The 16795-nt window shown below is 37.0% G+C and overlaps 1 protein-coding gene across 1 annotated transcript in view; it reads left to right on the top strand.

Moving 5' to 3' along the window:
• Ipo9 (Importin 9) overlaps positions 1–16795 on the top strand; it is a 493522-nt gene that overhangs the window by 359590 nt on the left and 117137 nt on the right. The window contains exon 18 of the mRNA XM_090390464.1: positions 13176–13304. Within this exon, the coding sequence (XP_090246590.1) occupies positions 13176–13304 (129 nt within the window). The remainder of the gene's footprint in view (positions 1–13175; positions 13305–16795) is intronic.

Here is a 16795-nt window from a genome sequence, read left to right as displayed (position 1 = left end):
TTTGCAAGAAATGAAGATGCTGTATAATAGCTATTCAACTGAAACCATATATTTTCCTTACATAATAAGAATCATGGAATGATATTCAACCATTTATGGAAATCTCTCATTCATCATTTGAAAGTAGTTGCTTTGGGCCATGAAAGAATTTTTAACATATTTCACATCTTTGCACATGAGATTATGCTGCTGTAATTTTTTAAAATGAATTCTGTTATAACTATCTTATGTGTGTCTGATCAATCATTATGCATAATTAGTTCATTTATTATTATTATTTTTTTATGACTTTTACCCACAAACTTATAGCATGGTGTTGCCATTGGTGGGCTAAGGATTTTTTTGTATATTTATTAATTTTTATATGTATTTTTTTTTTTAACCTGATCTAGAAACTCTGCTGTAGGGACCAAAACATGAAACTTTTTCAAACCATTTCAGGCTTCCAGTAAGCAGGGTGATGAAAATACATCTCTCATCTAAATTTGCTAGTAAGTTTGTAATGCAGCTTTATATATTTTTAATATCATGAAATTAGTCATAGGAATTGTGGATTTTACCAAGCAGTGATAAGTATGCACAATTTCACCCTTAGAAACTGGCAGAATCATAATTACGGTAGATCAGGACAGTAGACCATAATGGTCTACTGTCTTGATCCATCTTGCACTGCAGTTACCTTCCACTAAGGTACCAACCTCAGCCCTTGGAGGCACACAAAAACTCTTTTTCAACACCCGATCTTGATGTCAGTATCAGGAAGTGCATCATCAATCAATGCAAATAAGTGATAGACAGCAACAGATTTGGACTCTCTGGGGCAAGAAAAAAGGTTTTTTTTTTTCCCTTTTTTTTGCAAGTAATAAACTGCTATTGTCCTTTGGCATTGTCTTGTTGAAAAATTACCCTGCTTTTGATTGATGCTGGGTTTTTTTGATAGTGTAAGTTTGTGGTAATAGCATTCTCTTCTGGAATTAGCCGAAAGTTACTTTATTTTTATCCCACACGTGCGAGAGGTACAAGAACCTATAGCATACGAGTGCTGTGTGTGAAGTAGATGAGGTTTTGAGAAAGAAGAAACCTGTTGACATTTTTCTCAAACTGGGAAATATGGTCACTACTCCAATTCATTGGAGTAGTGACCGTGGATATACCTTTAGAAGAAACATAGAGCTGAAACATTGTGTCTCTGAGATAAAGGTTAAAGTGGACCTGTGAGGAAAGGTCATCTATGAGCCAAATTGCTCTCCTCTGGAGAGCATCAAGAATTTTTAAGGAGGTTTTAGGTGCACCACCCCAAATATGTATACAGTATTCTAAGGATGGGCAGATTTGAGATTTATATAAGGTGAGCAGCTCGGTGGGTGTAAAATAGCTTCTTGAGTGGAAAAGAATGCCTAGCTTTTTAGAAGCTGAAGAAGCTATTGATGTGATGTGTTTATGCCGAGAGAGAGAGAGAGTTAATCCTGTCTGGTGATGTGTATTACTAAGGATGGGAAGAAGTTGAGCTGTAATTCTTTTTTTTACAAGAGAGAAAAGACAGGACTGCATTTTGGAAACATTGAAGGTGATTAGGTTTTCCTTGCCCCACTGAAAGGTAGTATGGAGATCAGTGATTAAGGGAATGATTGCAGATGATCTTGATGTTAGGGATGTCAGGGAACTACATGGTTTATCAAAGAAGTGGATGAGTGGAGAGTGCTATAATTGGCACAGCTATGCATAGGACTTGTAGTGATTGAGAGCAGGTCATTTATTATTATTATTATTAGACACCTCCAGGGAGTCCAAAGACTCATCGAGGGAGGGCACCTGCTCTACAACTCTGTCTCCGCCACTCAATCCACCAACTGACCGCAACTACACGAACACCATCTACCACCGACCACCACCACTAGTATTTCTAAAGACAATCACAAACACCCATGCCCACGGTGGGATTCGAACCTGCAGCCTTTTGTCTGGAGAGCAGATATGCTAACCACTCGGCCAGCCAGGCTGGCTACATTTATGTATCAGAGAAAGAGGGGTGGGTGAAAGAACAGAGCCCTGAGGTACTCCTGCATTGGTGGTAAAGCTTGAAGAGAGAGTGCTGTCCACCTTGACATGCAGTAAATGACCGGAGAGAGAGAGAGAGAGAAAGAAAGCTGGCTATCCGGTTACAGAGGGTGGCAGGTAGACTGAAGGAAGGCAGTTTACAAAGCAGGCCTTGATGCCAAACATGTTCAAAAGCCTTATCAAAGATAACTCGTACATTTGCTGAACCTTTCCATGGAACATGTTCAGTGGTGAGTGAAGTAGGTTACGATATCAGCATAGATCTGGATTGGTGAAGTTCATACTGTGGTTGCTGATTAACTGATTAGCTTCTAGGTAGTGAAGAAGTTGACCATTGATAACTTTCTGCATTGTTTTGAAGTGAATTGAGGTGATGGCAATTCAGTAGTTGGATGGTATGCTTTTGCCTCCCTTTTGGGAATGGGGTGGATGTATGTTAGTTTCCATGAGATGGGATAGGTGCCAGCTGAGTATAGAAGATTGAAGAGATGATAGAGGACTAGTGTTAGCTCTGGATCACAACATTTGAGTACGCTGGGAGAAATACCATCAGGGCCAAATAATTTTGTAGTGTTGGGATTGTTTAATATTTTTCTTATGTCTTTCTACCAAAAGGCCATAGGAGGCATTTAGCACTTCTTGGTGTGGAAGGAGGTGATGTGCCTTTGTTGTCTACAAGATTTAGAAGAAAAAGAGATCACCTTTTTCTTTGGGGTGCTGTAATAGTGGTGCCATCTGGATGGGAGTGCAGGTGAACAGAAGTTGTGTCCAATGGCTTTTGCAAGGGATCAAAAGGCATGGCTACTGTTTGAATGAAAGAGATGAATTTTCTGCTAATGGCTTTTATGAACTTGGATTTGCTGATAGTTGATTTACATCAATAAAAGTGGAGGGGAAAAATCCTTAACCCACCCATGATACAAATATACTATAGGTTCACAAATAAACCTTTCATGGGTCAGGAGCCACATTAAAAATCAAAGTCATATATTGCATCAGTTGTAGATTAGATAACAGAATCACCAAGTTATTACTTTTAACTTTGGCGACTATGTCATTTCTTACTAATTTAGCAAGAACTTAAAACACTGACAGGTCCTGTTTGTGTGCATAATTTAACAGTCTTCATTTTGCTGAATTATCCATTTTTAGCAAGGTGGTAAGATGCACCATTGAAACATTTCCCTTTCCTCTTTTTTATATTAGTGCAGTCAGATTTTTTTATTTGCTGAACAGTCTTTCAGTGAAAGTTTCCATTTTAAATTGTGCATTGAAAGTTTTTTTAATGTTTTTAGATTGAACACTGTCAGCTGAGCAATAAAACTCTGAATAAACACTATATAATTATTCGGTGGAATCACTGCCTTGGCTTAAGCATATAAATTCTTTGAGCCAACTAACCTGAAAATTTCTTCTTTCATGAAATTTCTTTACTTCCATTGGACAGAATTGTTCGGGAAGTTGGATTTGCTGATAGTTGATTTACATTTACTGCTTGCTTCTGTTGAGTATGAAGCTTGGATTCTTGATGCAGGCCATATGTGGTAAGGAGAGTTTTTTAATTCAACTGCTTTAATACATCTTCTGTTAAACCAGGGCTTGGAAAGGGAATGGGAATTTTGGATGTAGTGAGGGTTGAATGCCTTCGCTGAGGATTTCTGACTCTCAGTGCAGGTGTCTGGTTCAGAAGAACAGGAGCAATAATCATGCCATGGTAAAGAAGAGTAGTAGTTTCAGAGATCATTCCACTTTGCACCTTTGTTGTGCCAGAGGACACAAGGTAGGGTGTAGTCAGAGGAGGGGCATTCTATGAGACTGGAAACTTGCACTAGATTGTGGTTGGAGTTGCTGAAAAGAGAGGTAACTTCTCCAGTGTGTCTGGAAGGAGAACTAGTTAAAAAAAATAAAAAAATAATCAAGTGTATTGGCAGAGTGGAAGGGATTATCTGGAATTCAGGTAAGTAGCCGCATGATTTGCATTACATCATTGATTATAGCAAAAACTTCTGTATCACATCTGGTTCGATCTGTAGTGTTGGAGAAGAGAAGCCAGTTGGAGTTGTGAACATTCATTTCACCTAGAACTGTGACTTTGCTGTTTGGGTAGCTGGACTGTAGATGGTCGAGTTTCATGGAACAGATGGTGAAGAGGTCTTTGTGGTTTTCAGAGTTTGGAGACCAATAAATGCTGCAGATGATGGTTACTAAGTGGAGCAAAGAAACCGTTGCTAGAAGTGGTCAAAAGCAGGGGATTCTAAATTTGGCATTCTGTGCTAGGCAATGTCAGAATTTACAAAGGTGTGCATAATTTAACTGGTGTCATTTTTTTGGCAAAATGAATCCTGAAGAGCATAATTTGGGCATTGAAGGTGAATTGTGATGCAGCTGTAATTTGGGTTTCTGTTGAGAGGTCATCTGGTTTTGGATGCCTGTAAGTTGTGATGACTGTAGTTTGCTTATCTGTCCTACAGCCATTCTACATAACTAAGTTCTTAACCATCATGTTATTGGACTGCTAGGAAATGCTGCTTTATATGGATTGTTTCTTTTGTTGGTTGATTCATTGATTGCCCCCTCCCTCCCATTTGGAATTATCAAATTAACAGGTTTTTTATCAGATAACAATATGAATTGTTCATACTAAGAACTGGTGAACAGTATCTTCAGGGAACACGGTGCTGAAGTTGAGATCGGTCACTTTTCAGAATTACCACTTTAGCTGCATTGTATGTAATTTTGTACTCATAAGTAAAAAATTCTCAAATATATAATTTTTTAACACTAATTTTAAACAATAAAAAGATTTCTTTTTATGCACACAAGAAATAGCTATTTAATTTGATTTAATTTGTAATTACAGATAATCATTTTTACTGCTTTCCAGTCAAAACATAATCTAGATATTTAATATTTAACATGTGTTTTTATATCAGTTTCTAAATTTTCAGTACAGTTCAATAAGAATAGTGTAATAATGTATAAAATTAATTGCTAAATAAAAAATAGATGTTAAATAAATAAAATAACCATAAATTTAAACAATTTATTATAGTTAGTGCAGAATGGAACTTTTTTGTAATAAATATAAATCATCATCATCATCAAATTCCTGCCATGTACCCTCAAGGGGTGTACAGGATATGATAGTACTACATGAAAAAAATTACATCATTACTTACTTCCTATCTACAATTTTCCTCCAAATCAGTCTGTTACTTGTCAAGGCTTCAACATTATCAGATCATATATTTCTATCATTTAAGGCACTTTGTACTGTATCAATTCACCTATATCTTGGTCTTTCTCTGGGCCGTTTTGCTGCCAACCTGCCAGAGAACATTTGTTTTGCTAATCTTTCTTTGCCCATTCTGTTTAAGTGACCATACCACCTCGATTAGCTCTGCTAATGCATTCCTGGATGCTGAATATGTCAAGTTCTTTCCTAATATCCTTGTTTTTAATATGATATTGCCATTGATGCCATCTGTTCATGCCTATAATCTTTCTCAGGACTCTCATATCTGCAGTCTTTGGTCAAATGTTTTACTTCTGACCCAGCTCTCAGATCCATAAGTTAAAATTGGTTTGAACGCTGTCTTGTATGCAGCTAATTTAGTTTTCTGACTAATTTCTCTCTTATTCCATATGAATTTATTCAATTGACTTCCTACCATATCATCTTTGCTGATTCTGTTGACTATTTCTATATTTAATTTACCATCTTCACTAAAAATCGTACCTAAGTAGCTGAAATGTTTCACTTGTTCCACAGGTTCTCCATTCACAACACAGTTGACATTTTCAATGATTCTGCTTATTTTCATTGTCTTTGTCTTTTTATTGCTGACCTTCTCTCTTATTCCATATGAATTTATTCAATTAACTTCCTACCATACCAGCTTTGCTGATTCTGTTGTCTATTTCTATATTTAATTTACCATCTTCAGTAAAAATCGTGCCTAAGTAGCTGAAATGTTTCACTTGTTCCATAGGTTCTCCATTCACAACACAGTTGACATTTTCAATGATTCTGCTTATTTTCATTGTCTTTTTATTGCTGATTCATACCATATCTACTACAACAGCTATTCAATTTAGTCAGAGAATCTTGCAGACTTGTAGCGGATTTATTTAGAAGTATAACATCATCCGCATAAAGCAAAGAGCTGACATTAACATCTCCAATTTTGAAATCATGTTTAATACCACTTTCCTTCATAATGTGATCCATATAGATAATGAATAACAGAGGGGATAATGTACATGCTTGTCTCACACCAGATTTAATATTAAACCATCTTCCTGTACTTCCTTCAGTCCTAACTGCTGACTTACAGCTCAAATAAAGACTACGTATTGCTTGATATAATGCCCCATTGACACCATATAACTGTAGCGTATTGAATAGCTTCTCTCTTGGCACCTTGTCATATACCCTTTCCAAATCGACAAAACTTTAATACAGATCTCCGTTATATTCCAATGCTTTCTTGACTATTTGTCGTAAAGTGAAGATCTGATCCTGACAGCCTCTATTTGGCCTGAATGCAGTTCTTCACCAAGCTTTCCTTCCACAATTCTTCTCAACCGTTTCTTAAGTATACTTGCATAGATCTTGCCAGGAACACTCAGTAGGAAAATACCGCTGTAATTCTCACATTCAGTTTTATTTCCCTTTTTATATATGGGTACTATGAGAGAGCTCTACTCCAATCATCAGGAATTCGTCCCTCTGTCCAGGCTTTCTGAGCTATGCACTGTAAGACTCTTATACCACCATACTTCAGCATTCTTGGTCGAATATCATCTACTCCTGCTGCCTTTCCATATTTCATAACTGGTAATTAATTTACGGAATTAACAACGCATATAAAGTAAATTAATTAAAGATAACTTTAATGAATCACTTCTATATTTCGACAATGTCACATTGTCATCTTCAGGAACATAAAGATATGGTATGTGCACTAAAGGAACTAACAAAGCAAATGAGGAAGAAATTAAGACACTAATTTTGTTCCTAAAGTCCTAATGGTGCCCTCTTGCGGGCTAATTTGGTAGTCTTGGCCGTTGGGCTGAAGTTCTCATAATGAAAGTCTCCCAAATTTGGGGCAGTTTCATGCACCCAAATTTGTTGAGGTTAGGAACGTTTTTTAGAGCTGCTGAAGATTCTTTGAATAATCTTTCGTATTTAAACTTGCTGCGATGGATTATTTTTGTCTTCTTCCAACGAATTTTATGGTGGGTATCTAAGGCATGGTCTGCCAGCCCAGAGCGGCTGTACTGGTGAAACCGGATGTAGTCTTGGTGTTCTGAAATCCTGATATTTGTTGTTCTGCCTGTCTGGCCAAAGTAGGACAATTTGCAGCTGCAAGGGACCTGGTATACACCAGGTAGGTCTAGGGGAAGTGGTTGGTCTTTGGTAGAGCAGATAAGGGATGCCAACTTTTTATATGGTCTGTAACAGGAAGTAAGGTCATATTTCTTGAGGATATTAGTTATTTTTTCAGAGGTGCCCTGGATGTAGGGGATAGTGATAGACTTGGTGTAGTCTTTATTGTTGAGGGGGGGGGAGGGGGGTTGTGGTTTTCAGGTTTTAGTATTTTTTGGTTTTTTTTTGGGGTTATAGCCATTGGCTAAGAAAGTGTTGAGGATGTGGTTTAGTTCCATAGTCAGGGCCTTGTCATCTGAGCAGATTAATTTTGCCCTGTTATATAGTGTTTTTATCACCCCATATTGTTGTGAGGGGGGGTGGTGGGATTGCTGTTGAATGTATCTGCCAGTGTGGGTGGGATTTTCTGTAAACAGAGAAAACCAAAGATCCATCAAGCTGGCGGGTGATTAAAGTGTCTAGGAAGGGGAGGGTGTTGTTTTCCTCTTTTTCTAAGGTGAACTGGACTCTGGGATGTTGGTCTGTAACAGGAAGTCTGTAACTTCCTGTTACAGACCATATAAAAAGTTGGCATCCCTTATCCGCTCTACCAAAGACCAACCACTTCCCCTAGACCTACCTGGTGTATACCAGGTCCCTTGCAGCTGCAAATTGTCCTACTTTGGCCAGACAGGCAGAACAACAAATATCAGGATTTCAGAACACCAAGACTACATCCGGTTTCACCAGTACAGCCGCTCTGGGCTGGCAGACCATGTCTTAGATACCCACCATAAAATTCGTTGGAAGAAGACAAAAATAATCCATCGCAGCAAGTTTAAATACGAAAGATTATTCAAAGAATCTTCAGCAGCTCTAAAAAACGTTCCTAACCTCAACAAATTTGGGTGCATGAAACTGCCCCAAATTTGGGAGACTTTCATTATGAGAACTTCAGCCCAACGGCCAAGACTACCAAATTAGCCCGCAAGAGGGCACCATTAAGACTTTAGGAACAAAATTAGTGTTTTAATTTCTTCCTCATTTGCTTTGTTAGTTCCTTTAGTGCACATACCATATCTTTATGTTCCTGAAGATGACAATGTGACATTGTCGAAATATAGAAGTGATTCATTAAAGTTATCTTTAATTAATTTACTTTATATGCGTTGTTAATTCCATAAATTAATTACCAGTTATGTCTAACCAACGCATAAGTCTTACCACTAGAATCATGATCATCCACGGAGATGCAATCGCACGAAAGGCCCGTCAATACGGCAAATTGAGGTTAAAGATATCGAGGCAAATAAATCGCCTGACGTTCCTAAAACGCTGCCGGGATAACAAAGTGATCCCCAACTGTGTCAAATTGAAGCACCTTTTCACTTCCGAGAAAGCTCTACGCATTTATAACCGCACTAGCTTCGCCCTGTTAAGAGAACAAATTACCGCGACGCGCGTTCTCCTTGCCGACGAAAACAAAAACGTACGGGCGCTAGAGAAAGAGCTTTCTAACACACTCGGCCTTGATCTATGGTCGATACTCCATGACATATCATGCACATCGGCAAGAAAGGAATTCGAAAAAATACGTAGTCGGCACGTAAAAAAATACGAAAACCTGACCAAGACTTCTACTTCTGTACCCCAGCCACCACTTAACACAGTAGTCAACCTCTCGTCGGCAGTTTTAAAGCCTGAAGCACTCACTGCACTTTCACGTGGTCACAATTTCGCCCTAGCTCCAAAAAGGATTCCTGCTGAAGAAATCATGATTCAAATAGAGCGTGGAATTCGCAACCTGCCTATCCATATCGCCAACGTGAGACTGGATGTAGTCGGTGTTCTCACTAAAGCCAAACCTCCAAAATCCAACTTATCCAAAAACGAATATACAGCCCTACAAGAATTAAAAAACAACAAAAAAAATAGTAATCACCAAAGCTGATAAGGGAAGCGCCACTGTGGTACTCAATCAAAAAGACTACAAAGGTAAGCTAAATTCTTTAATACGAGACCGTACTACTTACCTCCCCATTGAATATAATCCAACGAGCTCTCAGATTAGAACTATCCACAGACTCCTTAAGAAAGTCACTTCTTGGCCTGTGGAAGTCACCAACAAGCTTAAACCTTATAACTCTAGACCCCCCCCCGATTATATGGACTCCCAAAAATACATAAACAAAATGTACCATTACGTCCCATAGTGGATGGCATTGATTCCCCCACATATAAATTAGCCAAACATTTAGCCAAAACGCTCACACACTACACTGGCAACACACCATCACACATAAAAAACTCAGCCCACTTTAAAGCCAGTATAGAAAACCTCACTCTCCAACACACTGACATAATGGTCAGTTTTGACGTCTCCTCCCCATTCACTAATGTCCCACTCAAAGAAACCCTTGAGCTCATCCAAGCCAAGTTTCCTCCCGATATCTCAGCCCTATTTCAGTTCACAATGAACTCAGGCTATTTCGTTTGGCAAGGAAAGTTCTACAAACAGATAGAGGGGACAGCCATGGGTTCACCACTTTCTCCACCCTTGGCCAATTTCTTTATGGAGACATTTGAAGAAAAAGCCTTAAACTCTGCCCCACAAAAACCGACTATTTGGCTTCGTTATGTGGATGATGTGTTTGCTATTTGGCCACATGGCTCAGACTCACTCCACTCCTTCCTAACACACTTAAACAACCAACATCCCAGAGTCCAGTTCACCTTAGAAAAAGAGGAAAACAACACCCTCCCCTTCCTAGACACTTTAATCACCCGCCAGCTTGATGGATCTTCGGTTTTCTCTGTTTACAGAAAACCAACCCACACTGGCAGATACATTCACCAGCAATCCCCCCCCCCCCCCTCACAACAATATGGGGTGATAAAAACACTATATAACAGGGCAAAATTAATCTGCTCAGATGACAAGGCCCTGACTATGGAACTAAACCACATCCTCAACACCTTCTTAGCCAATGGCTATAACCCCAAAAAAATCCAAAAAATACTAAAACCTGAAAACCACAACCCCCCTCAACAATAAAGACTACACCAAGTCTATCACTATCCCCTACATCCAGGGCACCTCTGAAAAAATAACTAATATCCTCAAGAAATATGACCTTACTTCCTGTTACAGACCATATAAACAGTTGGCATCCCTTATCCGCTCTACCAAAGACCAACCACTTCCCCTAGACCTACCTGGTGTATACCAGGTCCCTTGCAGCTGCAAATTGTCCTACTTTGGCCAGACAGGCAGAACAACAAATATCAGGATTTCAGAACACCAAGACTACATCCGGTTTCACCAGTACAGCCGCTCTGGGCTGGCAGACCATGCCTTAGATACCCACCATAAAATTCGTTGGAAGAAGACAAAAATAATCCATCGCAGCAAGTTTAAATACGAAAGATTATTCAAAGAATCTTCAGCAGCTCTAAAAAACGTTCCTAACCTCAACAAATTTGGGTGCATGAAACTGCCCCAAATTTGGGAGACTTTCATTATGAGAACTTCAGCCCAACGGCCAAGACTACCAAATTAGCCCGCAAGAGGGCACCATTAGGACTTTAGGAACAAAATTAGTGTCTTAATTTCTTCCTCATTTGCTTTGTTAGTTCCTTTAGTGCACATACCATATCTTTATGTTCCTGAAGATGACAATGTGACATTGTCGAAATATAGAAGTGATTCATTAAAGTTATCTTTAATTAATTTACTTTATATGCGTTGTTAATTCCGTAAATTAATTACCAGTTATGTCTAACCAACGCATAAGTCTTACCACTATTTCCATATTTCAAGCCTTTGATGGCTTTTTCTACTTCAAGTATGGATATGTATTCCTGATTGCATGCCTGGTAAGTGTTTTTTTTATCACTGTGCTGTCATCACTGCTTGTTTCATTTAGCAGTTTTTCAAAGTAATTACGCCATACTTCAAGCATATCTTTTTCTCCCGTTTTCATGTCACCTTTATCATCTCTAACTCCTTTTACAGCACTTTTTCCTCTATTTCTGAGCTTCTTCAACTACTTCAAAATATCTCACCACCTTCTTGATATTTAATTTCTATATTCTTGCCAAAGTCCTCCCATGACTTTTGTTTAGCTAGTTTTACACAGTGTCTCTGTATTCTCTAAGAGAACAAGCTGACTTATTTGACAGGAACTTTTGATATGCTTTCTTCTTTTCCTTCACTGCCTCTTTAACTTCCTGTTAAAATCTGAACTCCCTGTCCACCAGGGAGTTCTGATTTTTTTTATCCTTACAGACAACCTCACCACATGCCTCTCTGGCTGAATCAATCAGTGTTTCCTTCAGAGTTTGCCACTGAATCTCCAAGGTTTGATTCCTGTTCTCAAACTCTTTCATTTTTTCTTCAATAATCTTTGTGTATTTTAGTCTACAATTCACATCTGAGAGCTGCTCAATTTTATTCGCTTTAAAACTTTCTTACATGTTATTCTTTTCAATATGAAATTCAATTTTATCCTGCTCAAGACTAAATAGTGATCACTTCCAATTTCTAATCCTCTGTACACTCTAGTGTCCTGCACCAGGGAGAAAACATCATTATCAACAATAACATAGTCAATGAGACTTTTCTTATTCCTAGCCTCTTCTCTCCATGTGAATTTGTGCACATTTTTATGTTGGAACATGGTGTTAGTAATAACCAGTCCATGTCCTGAGCAGAAATCCAACAGATATTTGCCATTATTATTAGCTTTGCTCTTTTCTCCAAATTTTCCCAAAATATTTTTGTATGTCTCACAATCATTTCCTACTCTGCTATTTAGATCCCTAACAAGGACCAACTTTTCCTTTTTCATTGTGTCAGTTGCTTTTTCTAAAGCCTCAAAAAATTCCTCCACTTCTACCTTAGTAGAACCTTCTGTGAGACCATAGGCACAAATAAGTCTCATTGTCCAGTTCTCCATTCTCATATTTGCCCACATTACTCTACTTGAGACTGACTGCCATTCAAAAAGATTAGCCTCGTAGTTTGTGTTGAATACTATGGCTACTCCTTCTTTTCCTTGATTGTCATTGCCTGAATATAACATTTTGTATTTATTGCTCAGAAAGATCTCACCAGTTTTTGTCTTTTTTGTTTCAGTCACCCCTATTATGTCAATCTGGTACTTATCTAATTCCTCAGCTAGCTCCATTTCTTTGCCATTCAGGCTTCTTATGTTGATTGTACCGATCTTTAACTCTTGTGATGTTGAGTTGGGGTTTGTTTTCAGATTTGTTGCAGTAGCTGACTTTTCACTGTTCGCCCTGGTTCCCTGGCGAAAACAACGGGGGTCTTGTTTAACCGGGCGATGCCCCAGCTGGCATGAAATTTTGTCATGTCGTACCATCATTTTTTTTGGTATATTCTGTTTTGGTATTTTGTTTTTTATTTTTTTATTTTATTTTATTTTTTTATTTTTAATTTAAATTTCTTTTGGTATATTCTGTTTTGATATAAATGTTTATTTATATCAAAAAACAGAAGTGATTATCAGTTGTTCGGTATTTATCCTAATATTGCTTAGTGAGTTGCAGTAAAAGAAACATTGTCAATTTATGTGATTCATTGATTTGAAATAACTTCAGTACTTTCACTTAATTATAGTGATTCTGTTATTAGTATTATTTTATATAAATATATTTTTGAAATTCAAAGATATCAGTAAATAAAAAAAATTAAATTATTGGAAGAACTTTCTTAATTTTCTAGGTTGTTCTAGATGTTCTCCAAACAGTTGTTCGCAACAGCAGTGAACCCATTCCTGAAATGCTTGTTACTCAGGCTTTTACAGCAGCTACACATTGCATTCTGAATACTGATGATAACACCACATTGCAAGTAAGTGTTTCTGTTTTAATTCAGATATCACTATTAGACTTGATTGGATGCATGTCTGCTTATGTGCAAATGTCTGCTCGCATGTGCATGCATGCGTACACACACAGCTTGCATGTGAAGTTAAACTAGTTGATTCAAGAGCGTATAATTTATAATATTAATTCATAATATGCTGTTTATTTATATCAAAAAACAGAAGTGATTATCATTTGTTTTGTACTTATCGTAATATTGCTTAGTGAGTTGCAGTAAAAGAAATATTGTCAATTTATGTGATTCATTGATTTGAAATAACTTCAGTACTTTCACTTAATTATAGCGATTCTGTTATTAGTATTTTTTTAATTTTTTTCCATAATTCTGTTGATCTATTCAAGCCTTCTTTCAGCAAATGCATATATCATCAGTTACCTGATGTGTACCTGCAAGGACTTCACACGTTGCTTTGACAGTACTATTACATTATTACTAATCTCTTATCAACAATTTTCCTCCAAATAAGTCTTTCACTTGTCCACACTCCACTCATATGCTAGTGCAAGAAATGCAAGTTATGTAGAAAGCAGGAAAATGAATTGATGAATGCTAAAGATATAAGGATAGCGAAAGTAGTCTGGCGAATGCGGAAGTTGTGAGTGATACTGCTTAGAATGAGAGCATGAAAGAAGTGGCTGATGAAGTGAAGGTAATGAAGTGACGGTAAGGAGTGAAATAGTACATTTGTGTTGGATCCTTCACAGGGCAAAATGGAAACTAGAGTGACTGGAGAAATTATTGTCATGTAGTAGAGGGTAGAAGAATGAAAACAAATGTAAATTCAGAAAGTATGAAAGTGTGAGAAACTGCAAATAAGGATATGATATTGTACAGAAATTCAATGTGATTTTACAGGTTTTCGATTCGAATGGGTTGATAATGACATTACACAAGGGTTATTGTGGGTACAAAGATATGTTGAAATGCATGTAAACGAATACAAGCAATATTATCAGGAATAAGAGAAAGGAATTTTTGGCATTCATCAGCTCAACTTGGCTGAAGATTATAGGCATCAGTGAGACCCAGTTGACAGAAAAATATAGTTATAGGGATAAAATGTTAAAGGTATTGTTTTCAGGGAATGGGACAGGAAGTGGAAATACAACCAAAAAAATTAGAAGGTAAAAAGGATTTTAGATGTGGGGAAGATGGTTCATTTGAGACTCCTGATGGAAGATAGAGGCCAATAGGACAAAATATGTTGATGAATGCTGCTATAGACTTGGGATCTGCTGTAGATACCATGTATTAGCAGATTAGCACAATGAGTTCTGGCCGAACAATCATTATGGAAGTCTTTAATTATGGGGACATAGATTGGAGGGAGGAAAGCAGTCTTGACAAGATGGAAGTGGAATTTATACAGTTGCTAATGGTTAATTACATGAAACAACATATTATATTGGAGACAAGAGGGTTGAGAGTGTTTTATCTAATAGCAGCATCAGAAGATATATCCATAACCAAGGTAGACACTCTGCCTCCAATTGGGGAGAGAAAGTGACCATTCAATGTTGTTCTGGGAAGTTGTCAAAACATGTTGAATTCACTGTCAAGAAAGGATTTGTTGAACTATAAAGCTGGTAATTATGATAAACCTGGGAGTCATCTTGGAGCAGTGCCATGACTCGAGAAGTTACAAAGAGTGTCATTGCATGGGAAGTGGTCAGAGGTTGATTGAGAGAAGCAGTATCAAACTGCATACCCAAGGTCCAGAGGATAAACCAAGTGAGAATTAAGTGGAAGAATAGAGATATCAAGCAAGAGCTGGGAAAAAAAAAAATAACACTGGGTAGGGAATATAAAGAAAACAGTTATCAGCATTGTCATGAGCAGTACAAAGTGAAAGCAAGAAGGGTGACTAGTTTGTTAAGAAAGGACAAATCAAATTATGAGAAAAAAATTAGCTGAGAAGGCCAAAATAAACTGATAAGAGGGTTTTTTTTTTTCTTTTTTTTTGTTTTGTGCCAAGTAAAAGGGAAAATAACTGTGGTAGGATGATTTTAAAAAATGTTCATGGTAGGAAGGTGACAAAGTTAAAAGAAATAGTTGCGTTGCTGAGCACTCATGTAGCCAAGATGTGTATCATTCAGGTGGAGACTTTGCAGTTACTGATGTGACTGAGATGCATATCAAAATTGAGGTAAATGAAGAGGAGGTGCTCTACAGATTGAAAAATATGAACTCGAACACCTGTGTACTGTGTAAATCTGCAAGAGAATTGGCATTGCCTCTGATGAAGTTGTTCAATCTAAGTCTCAGCGCTGGCAGGGGGGGTTCCAGGGCAGTGGAAAGAGGGTAAGATAGTTCCATTGCATAAAGGTGGCTCCAAGACAGAGGTAGTGTTAAATTGTGAATGAAACTATGTTGTGTAATTTATTTTTTATCATTCACATTTAACATTGCTTATTATGTATTAATCATAATTTGTATAAAGATTATTTATTGTTCCTTAATTAAGGATTACTATTTAAATATTTATTCTAAACTTAACCTACTATTAATTTATTAAATAATAATATGTGTAGAAATTTATGATAACTAAAATACATATGTGAATGAAACTATGTTGTGTAATTTATTTTTTATCATTCACATTTAACATTGCTTATTATGTATTAATCATAATTTGTATAAAGATTATTTATTGTTCCTTAATTAAGGATTACTATTTAAATATTTATTCTAAACTTAACCTACTATTAATTTATTAAATAATAATGTGTAGAAATTTATGATAACTAAAATACATATGTAAAGTAACGAAAAGTGTATTATAAATAATTGTATACGTAATGAAAGAGCTGATTAAGTAGCTCAAATATTCTGTTTATTCTTATTTGTGAAAATTTAACGTTATATAATCACTTATGTAGTAGTAGAGCGTTGTATTACATTAGCGAAATGTTTGCGTTCATGCGTTGTTATGGAGACGCATGAAATAAACAAGCAGGAGTCGAGGAGTGCGTGACCTTGGAACCAGAAAGGAGAAAGGGAGGCAATAAGAATTTTAATGAGAAAAAAAAAAAGAGTTTTGTGGAGCCTGAAGGAAAGTAGGATATAAGCAAGGAAGTGAAAGAAAGATTATAAATTCTTTTAGGGCAGAAATTCAAGAGCATAGTATTTAGAAGTGAGCAAAAAACACAGTTAATCTTATACTCAGCTGCAAGTGAAATCAGCTGTGGTTATAGAGGAAAATTGATGTCGTAATCAGATAAATAAAGAACTGGACATTCAATGGAAAATTCTGATTAGTTCCGGTTAATCTTGGATTACATCTTAATTCTGTGTTGCCCTGAGAAGAATATAATGAACTTAACTTGTTGTAGAAAAGTAAACAAGGAAGGATATCGGTACCTTATTGCTGTTTTTTTTTAAAGTAGTGAAGCGCGATTAACAGTAGTTCAGTTAAAGCATTGGAGATTTTTATTTAATGTGTTCCGCTAGCTCAA

Source organism: Typopeltis vanoorti, chromosome 3 (genome assembly GCF_054136105.1).
Source record: "Typopeltis vanoorti isolate ZY-2024b chromosome 3, IOZ_Tvanoo_1.0, whole genome shotgun sequence".
Classification (NCBI taxonomy): Eukaryota; Metazoa; Arthropoda; class Arachnida; order Uropygi; family Thelyphonidae; genus Typopeltis; species Typopeltis vanoorti.
This window is presented reverse-complemented; position numbering and strand designations above follow the sequence as displayed.